Below are 15387 nucleotides of genomic sequence, written 5' to 3' on the forward strand. Positions count from 1 at the left end.
AGGTATAATGATTGGGTGTAGGCAAGGACAAAACAACATGACAGCATAGTTGATTATCTCACTGTGTTGACTATACTGGACAAAAGTGTACAGGCCTATAGTTATTTCTGAGTCACTCCAACACCCACGACAACAATTAGGAGCTCCTTCACATTGAACCTGTACTTGTTTACCAACTGGAGGAGTGATTGCCGAGGGGGACGAGGGGAGGTCACCAAACCAAGAAGTAGGAAACGATGGAAAACGCAACCCTATAGCTAGCTAGAGCCACATATTATACTGACACTGTGTGGGAGTCGTTTTATTGACATTTTTCATAGCGCTTATAAAGTCAAAACAACAGGAAAAAGCCCTGGATGGAGTCTACACAATAATGCTACGAATGGCACTAGGTGTACGTCACATGGACGGACCACATCAGAAATGTGGACCATCCTCTATGGGGACCTACCACGGGTCACAAGGTCAGAGAGAGAAGGATGAGGCTGGCAGGGCACTGCGTCAGGCACCCAGAACTAGAGGCAAGTAAATCGACTCTGGAACTAACCACAGGGCAGAGCCAGGAGGGGAAAGAAGCGTACCACCTATATAGACGTGCTGCGGTGCGACAGCTTGGCTGACAACACTGCAGACAGAGGCGGAAAGTTCTTATAACGGCAGGGGGTTCAAGCAGCCCCCCCCCAAAAAACGTTTTTTCGAACAAAAGCCACCTTATTAGCATTTGAATGCGGCATGCGCGGCGGCCCAACACCTATCTTGTAATGTAACCCCTCGTAAAGGTATGTGTGACTACGTGCATGACAACATGACCACTGGGGAGGGGGAATTTCAGTGGACAGTCAGTGGGTGCATAATTTACTGCAGTGCATATAGATATATTTTGCCAAAATGCAGTGGGTTCAGTCGCGCCTTTGCCAAAATGCCAGGGGGTTCAATCGCGCCTCTGAACCCACGGAGTTTCCGCCACTGCCAACACCTATCTTGTAATGTAACCCCTCGTAAAGGTATGTGTGACTACGTGCATGACAACATGACCACTGGGGAGGGGGAATTTCAGTGGACAGTCAGTGGGTGCATAATTTACTGCAGTGCATATAGATATATTTTGCCAAAATGCAGTGGGTTCAGTCGCGCCTTTGCCAAAATGCCAGGGGGTTCAATCGCGCCTCTGAAACCCACGGAGTTTCCGCCACTGACTGCAGAGCTCAAGAACCTGATGTTGGATAGGAAATTGTGGAGTTGGTGTTGGCTAGACCTCACTCTCACAGCAACTAACTAACTATAAAGTCAAACTCAAAGAGATAGGGGGTTGTAAACACAAAAGAAAATGGCTTTTTTTTAAATATATTTGTTTGCTGTTGGCAATTGTTTATTTACAGCTGGTCTGTTATTTTATCATAACTCCGTTCTCTCTTTTATCAATAATGGATTCACGCGCATGGCAGGCACACTCACGCATGCATCCAGAGTCTCCACCATGCATGCCCTCCAAGCACACACACACGTGCAGGCAGCATGCGCACGCACACACACGAACACTCACACACACGCACGCATGCACGCACACAAAGTTCTTAGAGTTTTCATCGTCAAGAAAGAGGGTGAAAAATAAAAGTAAACAACAAAGTTATGAATTGATTAACATACATTGAATTAAAGATGGAGTGCCGTGATTTTTCCACCCTAAAACATAATCATCATCATATTATCATATAAGGAGGAAGATGTTTTTGTGTACAGTATTTGTTAAAATATAGTTTTCACATGGACACGCCCAGCAGTTCATTAAGTATGCCCCGTTTTCCTGGTGGGTGGTGATGCGTGGTGATCCACCTGAACTGAAGCCGCACCCACAGCTGTTGTTGTATGATAAAGGGGGAGGGTTAGTGGAGGGGATGATATTGTGATCACGGTTTTGTTTTTTCATTGGCACGTTTGACTGTCAACAGGGCTGGACTGGACAAAAATTCGGCCCGGCCCACCACAACCAGCGCGCAGATAGCAGAAACTCTACGGCCCGCTCCGTCGAGGCACACACAAACAAACAAGCCTAATACCACCTGATACAGGTACAGTGAAAAAGAAAATCATGCGGCCCCTACGGTCGCGGCCACCGGGAAAATGCCCGGTACGCCCTGTGCCACCCCAGCCCTGACTGTCAAGGTTCAGCCTCCAGGAAGAAACCCTAAATACAAGGGGAAGAGATCAGTACACATAACAATCACACCAGGGGGTCTAATCTAAGTACTGTCACACAAAGTAAACCCGTGAAAAACTATTAGAAATACAAAAAGCACGGCACTCCATCTTTAACATTTTAGGTGCAAGCAACTCTTGCAACCGCCTCTCCCAGTTAGGTGGATTGCCTGTGTATACTGTACATGTATACATACACCATAATGTACTTCTGTCACACAGCCCTGTCGCTTACCAGAAATTACTGTAAATTATATTCATTGAGTGTCACAAAGGACCGTATGACGAGGGATACACAGGCCTTTTTCACCGCAGACATTGTGTCATAATTATAAACACAGCTGTACTGTAGGTAATAATCAGTGTTGTTTTTTGGCAGCAAATTTCAATTTTAGTTTTAGTCATATAGTCTCTTGAATAGTTTTCAGTTAGTTTTAGTCACATTTTAGTCACCTGGAATGTATTAGTGTTAGTTTAGTTTTAGTCGACTAAATGTCATAAGATTTTAGTCGGCTAAATCTACAGGTGATTTAGTCGACTAAAATGTGTTTTGGCGGGCCTTGATGCCGTCGTAATGGCTGATTTTACACTTGCTGAAAATAGCATGCAACCAAGTGTAAAATGACTTATACTGGATATCTTGTCCACTATAGTCCCTTCCTAACATGTTAGTCTAGTTTTTATTTGTTGACGAAATTGTCAGTATATTTAGTCTTATAGTTTTAGTCATCATAGCTTAGTTTTCATTTAGTTTCCATGTCGTTTTTGGTCAGTGAAAAAAAAGGTAGTCGGCGAACATTTTTCGTCTTGGTTTTAGTCGACGAAAACAACACTGGAAATAATAGTAGGCCTACTTCTACGTAGCTGTGGTTAATGTACAGTACAGTACGTACAGTAGGTGTTACCGGGTGCCAGCAGCAGCACGACCTCGTCCTGTACAGTTTAACGTCAACGCTGGCCCAAAAAAGACCTACACGAATTCAACGGATCTTTACCTCCTCTTCTTCCCAGTCGATCAGGTCCCAGTCGTAGGCAAGGACAGCGCGCCGTCTCTTCCAAAACTCCAAGAAAACGGTAGCTGAAACAGATGAAGTAGAGCCAGGATCTTAGGAAGCAGTTAGCTGAAACGAATCCATTAGAGGATGTAGTTAAATAAAAAAATCTGTATTTTCTATTATTTCTATTATTTTTTTAATATCGTGAAAATTTGTATGGTGAACCTCATATCGTGATACGAATCATATCGTGAGTTGAGTGAATCGTTACATGGCTACTAATGACGTAAAAATGGCCATTCATTATCAATGGCATTTAATGTTTATGTCAGGACAAAGTTTGTGTCTACACACACCAAAAGCTGGACATAAGAGCCTTAAGAGGGGCTGGCGCCCCTCAAAAAAGGAGTGGATTAAAGTATGGAGCCCTGGGGTGTAGGCCCGACGTCGAAATAATAATCTAAAAAATCTAAATAATCTTCTGAAAGAATATATATATTCAAAGATTTGTGCCGCATTTTCACGATTTTTCAAAAATAGCAGACCTACACGTACAAGCTCGAGTGGCACGCTACGAGCTTGTAGATCTGCTATTTTTCAATAGCTAAAGTATAATGCTTAGATAAAACACCAAAAGGGGTTCCCGCCCAGAATGGGTTAAGATTGATGAGATTAAGAGGACATTTCATCTTTAAAACATTTTACCAATGAGGCCCCAGAAGACAGACAGAGTTCTCAGGCTATTACTATCAATATTTTAAGTTAATAAGATACATTTGTAAAGTCTGGCACATTTTTGTTTAGTAAAACTTCAGTTACAATGCTCCTTTCAGTGTCTACCCACTGGGTAGTAACCAGAGGCTATAGGTGCTGCAGAGCAAAGTCCTGTGGATAGTTGACTTATTGCATGTTTATCAGTCTCTCTCTTCCAATGGAGCTTCCATAATTAAAGCGAAGGTTCAGGGTTAGCCTTTTCATTCCAATGGCTCTTTGAAGCAGAGGAACTCCTCATGCATCTGTCCTGGCCTGGCTGCGTCAGTGTCACATTCTTGGAAGAAAGGGCATGTTTTTTATTTTGTCAAGCGAGCAGCTAGGGGATTGAGCGCCTGTGTGGAATGTTAATGAAGTGACTTGGGTGGATATCTCGCTGCAACGTTACCCATTTGGACAATGATAATTCCTAGAGCCAACAAGCAAGGTCAGTCGTCACTCAGTTGCTTTTTTTTCTCTTCAACCTTATTTTAAGCTGCATTAAAGAAATGGGAGCGCGGGCTGCCGAGCAGTGTGCTGTAGACAGGCTGCTCGCCATCTGCAGCTGTAAAAGCAACCTTTCTGTTATAACAGTAGGCTTACATTTCATAGAAAGATTTCCATGTGTTGTAACTTGTGAGTTAAAAGCGTCACGTTCACGTGTTAGTTACACTCATGTGTTTCAACTTACTTTAGAATTGTATCAGTAATTAGTTATATAATATATTCTTTCACAGTGAACATTTTTAATTAAAATTTTAGCTTCTGGGGGGGGGGTGTCTCTGGAACACCATATTTTCAGATGGGGGTACACGGCCAAATACAGATAATTCTGCTTCTGGGGGGGCTGGGGGTCTCTGGAACACCATATTTTCAGATGGGGGTCCACGGCCAAATACAGATAATTCTGCGGGTCCTTGACATGAAAAAGGTGCAGCATCCACTGACTGAAAACTGTCAGGATTTAGAAGACATTTTGTAGAATCGTGCTCAGGTCTAAATAGGTTAATCGGTTGCATAAATTCTACACAAATTCTACAAGTTTTACATGTTTTACTTGATATTGAAATGCTATTTCTGTCATACCGATAAGACGTGAGTTTGACAAGGAAGATTTGAGACTGCATATACAGTCGACATCCAGCCTTTGCCCCTTTCCCTCCTTATACCGTTCAATTAGCATACAGTGACTCTAGTATTAACATAATCACATCACAGCATAATTAAATAATCACTCACTATCATTTACACTGTTCGGATCAGGGAAGCGTTTAAAGTATATTTTAACAGAAACATTGCATCGAACTTGTGATTGTGAAATGTGCTTTTGGGGACAGTCCCGGCCTCAACATGCGATTGTTGTGGTGATGTTGTGTTCATGATTTTTAACTAGTAACGTGACCCGTGGGTGTCTACTTAAGTGGGTGGATCACTGACATCTTGAGTTTGACCAGATTAAGAGCCTTGGCTCGAAACTTCGTCAATAAATGTATCTTTTGGAGCATATGAGTGTGCGGGTTCCCTTCTCTTTTCACATGATTTTTGGTAAGCCATATAATCTCCCACTAATTACAGGCAAAAAGCATGAGTATCCAAATCCTGTTTGACGCTCATTGTCACATATAACGCCACGAGCTCATTTTGCACCGAATCATGTAATCATGCAACACACATTTGTAGTATTTTCGGTGCTCAAGTGAAATGGACTCTGTGTTGCTTCGAGGCTCATATTTGGGGCAGATCGTTCATGATTTTTGTAAAATAGGCCAAGCAATGAGCAAGAAAAACTTTAGAAGGCAATCGTAGCCAATCGGAAAGGGTTCTGCAGAATGTGAAGGATGTGAGTATCACATGAACATAAGTAATGTGTAACAATTTGTGCAAGTTTTGGACAAAATGTGTAGGAGTAGTATAGCAAAAAACTGTGTTATGAAGAAAATGCACACATGGTAAAATGTTCAGGCTGAAATGTCCTATATGGGGAGTTGCATTATGTTGCATTATTATCAACAGTTAAGCGTAAGGCCGGCATGCTAATGTAGGAGTCGGCTGGAGTCTGTATCTTGTATTCATATATTCTCACTATATTTCTCAGCTTGCAGAATAAGAATACCATTACACACACTTCTTAACCTTCCAATGATGTGTGAATAATGTGCAATATCCTCCAACACCCCGCGCGCCATCCAACAAAACGGTCCATTTTGCATGGTTCACAAGACGAGCTAAAGCAGAGCCATGTGTTTGCACAGCAGGTCTCCGGGAGCAGTGAAGGAGAGGGGAGCGGAGCGATGAGTCTTCCCCGGAACCAGAGCCTTTCCCTGGGTTCCTCTGGGCCAGAGGTGACAGAGTGGGACCCGACAGCCCAGATGTCACCCACTGGTGGTGAGTTAATTAGCACACAGTTAAGACTGCATGGGATCGACTCATTATGCAAGTTTTCCAATCGGGTTTAGAACTGGCCGATACGGGTAATGCATTATGCTCCTAAAAATTATTCCCAGGAATCAGGGCCATCATAGTGCTATAGGGCCTACCCATATGCCAGTGAAATCTTATGAAATCAGGGGCATCCTAAGTGCTATAGGGCCTACCCATAAACTATAGTGAAATCTTATCCATTCATCCATCTTCAACCGCTTATCCGTAGTCGGGTCGCGGGGGCAACAGCTCCACCAGAGAGCTCCAGACTTCCTTCTCCAGAGCAACATTAGTGACTTCCTCCTGGGGGATTCCGAGACGTTCCAAGGCCAGTGAGTCGATGTATTTCCTCCAACTGCGCCTTGGTCTGCTCCCCGGGGGTCTCCTCCCAGTGGGACGTGCGTCGAGGACCTCCCTAGGGAGGCGCCCGAGAGGCATCCTAACCAGATGCCCCGAACTTGGTGAAATCTTATGAATATGACTAATAGGTTATTCAAATAGTTATTGGTGTAATTAATGACAGTAATTTGGTATGTCCGTGTTATATTGTAGCTCATAGTGACACATGGGGCGAACAATAACATTGCAGTGACTTCAGGGGAACTTCGTGGCCTCGACTGGATCACGCTGGTCAGTTCGGGGAACCAGAACCAGAACCGGGCCTTCCGTTGTCGGAGAGCCTGCAGTCATTTGGTCTCATTTCTCACGTCTCGTGTCTTGTGTATCCGATGGCAATAATGGGCCTCGGGGGACCGATGAATTATGCAAGGTTTCTTAACCGTGAAAGCACACAAATGATGATGATAATGTATTAACCCATTTTGGGCTGGAACCCCTTTTGGTGTTAGCATTATGTTGTGCTTTAGCTATTGAAAAATAGCAGATCTACAAGCTCATAGCGCGCCACCGAGTGGCGCGCTACGAGCTTGTAGGTCTGCTATTTTTGAAAAATCGAATAACGACTGACATAGAAACATAGCTTTTTCAGAAAACTGACATTTTTAGAATCTGATCTCAGGTCAAAATGGGTTAATAATTTACTATTATGATCCGATTATGATTGATCAGACAGAAATTAATGAACCCACACCCACACACACCCACACCCACACACACACACACACACACACACACAAGTACAGTACTACTACGTCATAATATCTCACCTCACCTATCCCGTATAACCCCGGAGGGTCGTCGTCACAGACTCCATAGCTCCATAAGTGCAAAATCACCACGATAAATAAAACATTTACGGAGAGATCGGGTTTCCACAGCGTGATAACGTCTGAATAATGCCAGGCTGTATCAATTATTCATAACCTAGCAGCAACAGTGATGGCAGCAGCGATGCCAATAACAAGCAGCACGTCGTATACAGCCTCGGTGCCAGAGAGCACATCCAGGATGCTCTCCGGCTTGGATGCGTTTCAGATCCTCTAAATGGACAGTATATTATAATAGTGGGAGGTTGTTATACAGCTGGTATAGGATCGCTTTTAAGTTCAGTATGAAGGTGCTCTAGCCCATTCTGACCTGAGATCAGATTCTAACAAGGTCTTCTACATCCTGACAGTTTTCCGAAAAAGCTATGTTTTTTTATGTCAGTCGTTCTTCGACATTTCAAAAAATAGCAGACCTACAAGGTCGTAGCGCGCCACTCGGTGGCGCGCTATGAGCTTGTAGATCTGCTATTTTTCAATAGCTAAAGCATAACATGATGCTACATAACACCAAAAGGGGTTCCCGCCCAAAATGGGCTAGAGAGGTTTCATGTGAGATCTTTATTTGCCTGCTGGCTTAATATAATATAATATTGTCTTCTTCTTCACCCATAAATAATATAAAACTTTACTTAGACGGACCTGCAAACTCATATAAAGGACCCCTGGACCCCACGAAAAAGGCCACAAAGCTCCAAAATCAAAACCCCTGGTTTACTTGGGGGGGATCTGGGGCATTTGCTTGATAATATAATGTATACACGTAGGCCTATCTTGCATTGCTTGATAATATAATGTATACATGTACATGTCTTGCATTGCTTGATAATATAATGTATACTGTACATGTCTTGCATTGCTTGATTGCGAATTTAAAGCAGCATATCAGAGTAAAACGGTAATCATTTAGTGCAGTGGTTTTCAATCCTTTCCATATCAAGGTCCATTATTTATACTTTGAGCCACGGACCACCATTTGACGACAATTAGCCTCTCGGACCCAAGACACACACAATTCAATGCTGTATTGATGTGGTACCAACCACACTATAGGAGAGATAACAGGCGAACAATGATATAACAAAATAACTATTCTTCCACATTCTCTAATTGTGTAGACTTGTTGTAAATTAAGTAGTGCAATTAAGACGCTTAACAATAATTTAACTCTTGAGAGCTTAACATGAAACCAGTTAAAGATCTAATACGGGTCCATTTGGTTACAAACTCTCCATAATTACATTTAGCTGGGGACCACCTGACACCCCCTCAAGGACTGATTTAGTGACATCAGTACAATTCAATGTACACACCCCTCAACTAATGCTGTACAGAACCATCCTTACTTATCTAATTACTTTTTTTAATAGTTCAAATAGCCAATCTACAAGAGGAAAGGAGGCACTGGAGCAACTCAGACAGTTTAAGCCCTTATTTTATCCCATTTTGGGCGGGAACCCCTTTTGGTGTTAGCATTACTTTATGCTTTAGCTATTGAAAAATAGCAGATCTACAAGCTCATAGCTCGCCACCGAGTGGCACGCTACGAGCTTGTAGGTCTGCTATTTTTGACTGACATAGAAACATAGCTTTTTCAGAAAACTGTCAGGATGTAGAAGACAATTTTAGAATCTGATCTCAGGTCAGAATGGGTACCGGTACTTAATATCATGGTGCAAGTAAAAATCAGACCAGTCTGAAGTGAGTGGTGCAACAGTCAGCACCCCCTGTTGGTGCTCTAAACATAGGGACGGACATAGGGACATAGGGACTGTATTGCTGATCCTTGGAGTGCACTCCAAAAGCGACAACGTTTCGATGCATCAGTCACATCTTCGTCAGGTCATGAAACTAAAAGCTGGATATAGAAGGGACTAGCAGCCCCTCAAAAATGCACAAAGGGACGTACTGGTCAGTGTTGTTTTTGTCGACTAAAACTAAGACGAAAACTAAATGGAAACAAAATGTAAACTAAGCTATGATGACTAAAAACTAAGACTAAATGTATTGACAATTTCGTCGACAGCTAAAAACTCATTTTACACTTGCATGCTGAAAATCACGCGTTGTGATCGGCTATTTTCAGCAAGTGTAAAATCAGTACATTATTTTAGTAGACTAAATCAACTGTAGATTTAGTCGACTATAATCTTATATTTAGTCGACTAAAACTAACACTAAAACATTCCAGGTGACTTAAAATGTGACTAAAACTAAATGAAAACTATTCAAGAGACTATACGACTAAAACTAAAATCTAAATGTGCTGCCAAAAACAACACTGGAACTGGCAGACAAAGGAAATCAGTCTAAAAGGAATATATGAACCACTCCACTGTTCTATCTGTGAACCATAAACAGTTAACAGAATATATTAACCACTCCACTGTTCTATCTGTGAACCATAAACAGTTAACAGAATATATTAACCACTCCACTGTTCTATCTGTGAACCATAAACAGTTAACAGAATATATTAACCACTCCACTGTTCTATCTGTGAACCATAAACAGTTAACAGAATATATTAACCACTCCACTGTTCTATCTGTGAACCATAAACAGTTAACAGAATATATTAACCACTCCACTGTTCTATCTGTGAACCATAAACAGTTAACAGAATATATTAACCACTCCACTGTTCTATCTGTGAACCATAAACAGTTAACAGAGCCGTCGTCCTGATATATTAACCACTCCACTGTTCTATTTGTGAACCATAAACAGTTAACAGAATATATTAACCACTCCACTGTTCTATCTGTGAACCATAAACAGTTAACAGAATATATTAACCACTCCACTGTTCTATTTGTGAACCATAAACAGTTAACAGAATATATTAACCACTCCACTGTTCTATCTGTGAACCATAAACAGTTAACAGAATATATTAACCACTCCACTGTTCTATTTGTGAACCATAACAGTTAACAGAATATATTAACCACTCCACTGTTCTATCTGTGAACCATAAACAGTTAACAGAATATATTAACCACTCCACTGTTCTATCTGTGAACCATAAACAGTTAACAGAATATATTAACCACTCCACTGTTCTATCTGTGAACCATAACAGTTAACAGAATATATTAACCACTCCACTGTTCTATCTGTGAACCATAAACAGTTAACAGAATATATTAACCACTCCACTGTTCTATCTGTGAACCATAAACAGTTAACAGAATATATTAACCACTCCACTGTTCTATCTGTGAACCATAAACAGTTAACAGAATATATTAACCACTCCACTGTTCTATCTGTGAACCATAAACAGTTAACAGAATATATTAACCACTCCACTGTTCTATCTGTGAACCATAAACAGTTAACAGAATATATTAACCACTCCACTGTTCTATCTGTGAACCATAAACAGTTAACAGAATATATTAACCACTCCACTGTTCTATCTGTGAACCATAAACAGTTAACAGAATATATTAACCACTCCACTGTTCTATCTGTGAACCATAAACAGTTAACAGAATATATTAACCACTCCACTGTTCTATCTGTGAACCATAAACAGTTAACAGAATATATTAACCACTCCACTGTTCTATCTGTGAACCATAAACAGTTAACAGAATATATTAACCACTCCACTGTTCTATCTGTGAACCATAAACAGTTAACAGAATATATTAACCACTCCACTGTTCTATCTGTGAACCATAACAGTTAACAGAATATATTAACCACTCCACTGTTCTATCTGTGAACCATAAACAGTTAACAGAATATATTAACCACTCCACTGTTCTATCTGTGAACCATAAACAGTTAACAGAATATATTAACCACTCCACTGTTCTATCTGTGAACCATAAACAGTTAACAGAGCCGTCGTCCTGATAGCGGTGTTGACCTTTGCCCTCCAGCTGGGCACAGCGGTCTACCTCCTGCTGAAGTGTTGGCGTTACGACAAACAAATACAGCAAGACACCAAAATACAGCAAGACACCGCGGAGCTCTGCAAAGGTGAGCGTTCACAGCATTTTGCCTGATTAGTCGAATTGTCTTAGTTTGTCTTTTTTGTGTTTTGACTATTATGTGATCAGATTTGACTGAGAGCCGGCCATCGCACAACCTCAAGCTTTTCACCAGAGGAGAAAAACTATATATATATTTTTGTTTTATTATCCAAAATGAGTTAATAGCACAGGCAGACTCTTCACATACTAGAGCATGTCTGAAATAAATGTCAGAGCTGAAATCAACATGTATATGAAATAAACGCTTACATGTAATGTTCGAGAACACAGAAGTGAACCTTTCAAGCCTGTTTTCTCAACTCGCTGTTTTCTGTAAGACATTTACTCTATAAGCCATATCTCCAAAACTGGTGGGTCAAACTGAACAACCAATATGTCAATTTGAAGCTATGATTCCCTGCTTTCATATGACATGATAACGAAAATTAAAAACAATCCAATTTGGCCACATACTGTATGTTGTTTATTTTTAAGTCCGGGGGAACTCTCCGACTTCTATATTTAGAGAGATGAGATGTTATTGTATTAAACAATGTACTATATTAAAGCATGATGAACGTACAACATGCATAACTTTTGGTTTGGGTATAATGATATATATATATATACGTTGTGGCAAAGGATTCGTCTCTCATCTCGGTCACAGTTATGCATCCCATGACAAAGGAGTTGTTCGTTATTACCCCCTGGCCATGGCAGACCAAACCTGTTGATGTTCCCTAAAAAAAATAAAGAATGCAAGCTCACACTCGGCCTTGCCCATATGGCCCGAGGCTAAACGCAGTGAGCTCAGAGCTCACACCCAGCCTGCCCTGAAGCGATGCTGTCCACACGCAGTCAGCTCAGACTCAGAGCTTACACCCAGCCTGCCCTGAAGCGATGCTGTCCACACGCAGTCAGCTCAGACTCAGAGCTTACACCCAGCCTTCCCTGAAGCGATGCTGTCCACACGCAGTCAGCTCAGACTCAGAGCTCACACCCAGCCTGCCCTGAAGCGATGCTGTCCACACGCAGTCAGCTCAGACTCAGAGCTTACACCCAGCCTGCCCTGAAGCGATGCTGTCCACACGCAGTCAGCTCAGACTCAGAGCTCACACCCAGCCTGCCCTGAAGCGATGCTGTCCACACGCAGTCAGCTCAGACTCAGAGCTTACACCCAGCCTGCCCTGAAGCGATGCTGTCCACACGCAGTCAGCTCAGACTCAGAGCTTACAGCCTGCCCTGAAGCGATGCTGTCCACACGCAGTCAGCTCAGACTCAGAGCTTACACCCAGCCTGCCCTGAAGCGATGCTGTCCACACGCACGCAGTCAGCTCAGACTCAGAGCTTACACCCAGCCTGCCCTGAAGCGATGCTGTCCACACGCAGTCAGCTCAGACTCAGAGCTCACACCCAGCCTGCTCTGAAGCGATGCTGTCCACACGCAGTCAGCTCAGACTCAGAGCTTACACCCAGCCTGCCCTGAAGCGATGCTGTCCACACGCAGTCAGCTCAGACTCAGAGCTTACACCCAGCCTGCCCTGAAGCGATGCTGTCCACACGCAGTCAGCTCAGACTCAGAGCTTACACCCAGCCTGCCCTGAAGCGATGCTGTCCACACGCAGTCAGCTCAGACTCAGAGCTTACACCCAGCCTGCCCTGAAGCGATGCTGTCCACACGCAGTCAGCTCAGACTCAGAGCTTACACCCAGCCTGCCCTGAAGCGATGCTGTCCACACGCAGTCAGCTCAGACTCAGAGCTTACACCCAGCCTGCCCTGAAGCGATGCTGTCCACACGCACGCAGTCAGCTCAGACTCAGAGCTTACACCCAGCCTGCCCTGAAGCGATGCTGTCCACACGCAGTCAGCTCAGACTCAGAGCTTACACCCAGCCTGCCCTGAAGCGATGCTGTCCACACGCAGTCAGCTCAGACTCAGAGCTTACACCCAGCCTGCCCTGAAGCGATGCTGTCCACACGCAGTCAGCTCAGACTCAGAGCTTACACCCAGCCTGCCCTGAAGCGATGCTGTCCACACGCAGTCAGCTCAGACTCAGAGCTTACACCCAGCCTGCCCTGAAGCGATGCTGTCCACACGCAGTCAGCTCAGACTCAGAGCTTACACCCAGCCTGCCCTGAAGCGATGCTGCACACAGGCAGTCAGAATCAGTAAAGTCTTACAGTTGAAAGCAGAACAAGCAGTATGGAAAGGCTTCTTTTTGTTTTAAACATTTCGGACTAAATAGACAGTTTTACATTGAGGTGCCCAGACACAAACGGCAGTCTTTTAGGAAGGATCTCAGAGACTCCAGAGTCTGTGACCATTTTGACCTGAGATCAGATTCTAAAAATGTCTTCTACATCCTGACAGTTTTCTGATAAAAGCTATGTTTCTATATCAGTCGTTCTTGGATTAAAAAAAAAATAGCAGACCTACAAGTTCGTAGCTACGAGCTTGTAGGTCTGCTATTATTTTTTAGCTATTTTTCGATAGCTAAAGCAAAACGTAACGCTAACACCAAAAGGGGTTCCCGCCCGAAATGGGTTTAATAAAGACTGCTAATACAGTATGTGTTTTCTATCCATGTTGACATGCAGGCATGAAGCAAAACAAATTAATATTGCTACTTCTTCATGTGAGCTATAACGCTTATGGTGTTACCACTTTGCCTTGTGTCTTTCAAGTCCCTTCAGGCGTTCAACCGCACGACCTCACAGACAAACAACCACACCGTCTGCCCTGGGACACTGAGGAGGCTGCGGCTGCGCAGTCGATAACTCTGCAACCAGCCCATCTGGCTGCGGCTGCAGCGCAGTCGATAACTCTGCAAACAGCCCGTCTGCACAGCTGGGACGAGGAGGCTGCGTCGTCTACCACTCTGCCCTCAATTTATACTGGAGAATATAGTTGCTATAATAACAGGGAATACTGGGACCTTTTACAACGCTGACAAGGATCCTGCTCCACTCCACCTACTGTATGGGACACTATGCCAAATGTAAAGAATAATGTAAAATATAAAGTCTGAATTATGCCGCAGTGAGTGTTGTGTGCTGCACGGCAGAAATGCTATATTCGTAGATGCGTAAACATAATTCCAAAATACTATTTTTATAGCGTGGCTCCCAGGCACCCTATAATAGTCTTGGGAACCAAACATTGAGTGTTGATTTTTATAGCAACTTTTGATGTAGTTTTAACACCTTTTTGAATACATTTTCATTTAGTTTCATTCATATTTTAGTCATCTGAAATGTATTAGTGTTAAGTCTAGTGTTAGTCGACTAACGATTTTAGTTTCCCCAAATCTGTAGTTGATTTTGTCAACAAATATGTATTTCCTTCATAATGCCCACTTTTACACTTGGTTGCATGCTGAAAATAGTGACTGACTTCACTGAGAAGCCATGCAGACATTACACCCTGTTTTTATATCAGTCATAATACTGTCCAATATACTGTACAGCAGTGGTTCTCAAAGTGGGGTTCCGGGGACCCCCAGGGGTCCTTCAGGGAGTTCCAGGGGGGGTCCCCAGCTAAATGATAGTTATGAACCAAATCTACTCTTATTTTGTACAGCGTGCAAACAAACAACTGGATGAAAGTAAATGCAATGCTTTAAATCTTTCTGAGGAGTTACCACATACGATACTGAATGGGCATCACGACATCCCAGTGCAATGTTTTGTTTGGTGGAGGACTTAAGAAACAATATCAAACTTACCCCAGACAGCCATGAATACAGCGAAGAACACGGTAGCCCCGTTGTCAAACAAATGAGTGAGCTGAAAGCAAAACAGAAACAAAGAATA

General features: G+C 42.8%; 1 protein-coding gene and 1 long non-coding RNA gene across 2 annotated transcripts in view; one reads left to right on the forward strand and one right to left on the reverse strand.

Annotated features, from left to right (window-relative positions):
- LOC308311248 (anoctamin-4-like) overlaps nt 1–15387 on the reverse strand; it is a 54048-nt gene that overhangs the window by 23133 nt on the left and 15528 nt on the right. Inside the window, 2 exon segments of the mRNA XM_080757898.1 lie at nt 3192–3274; nt 15300–15360. Of these exon segments, the coding sequence (XP_080614024.1) occupies nt 3192–3274; nt 15300–15360 (144 nt within the window).
- Nucleotides 6237–14520, forward strand: LOC308311251. The gene is made up of 3 exons (XR_013963610.1): nt 6237–6326; nt 11435–11581; nt 14260–14520. It is a non-coding gene; the product is annotated as an uncharacterized lncRNA (long non-coding RNA).

Source organism: Protomyctophum bolini (genome assembly GCF_963924005.1).
Source record: "Protomyctophum bolini genome assembly, chromosome: 23".
Lineage (NCBI taxonomy): Eukaryota > Metazoa > Chordata > Actinopteri > Myctophiformes > Myctophidae > Protomyctophum > Protomyctophum bolini.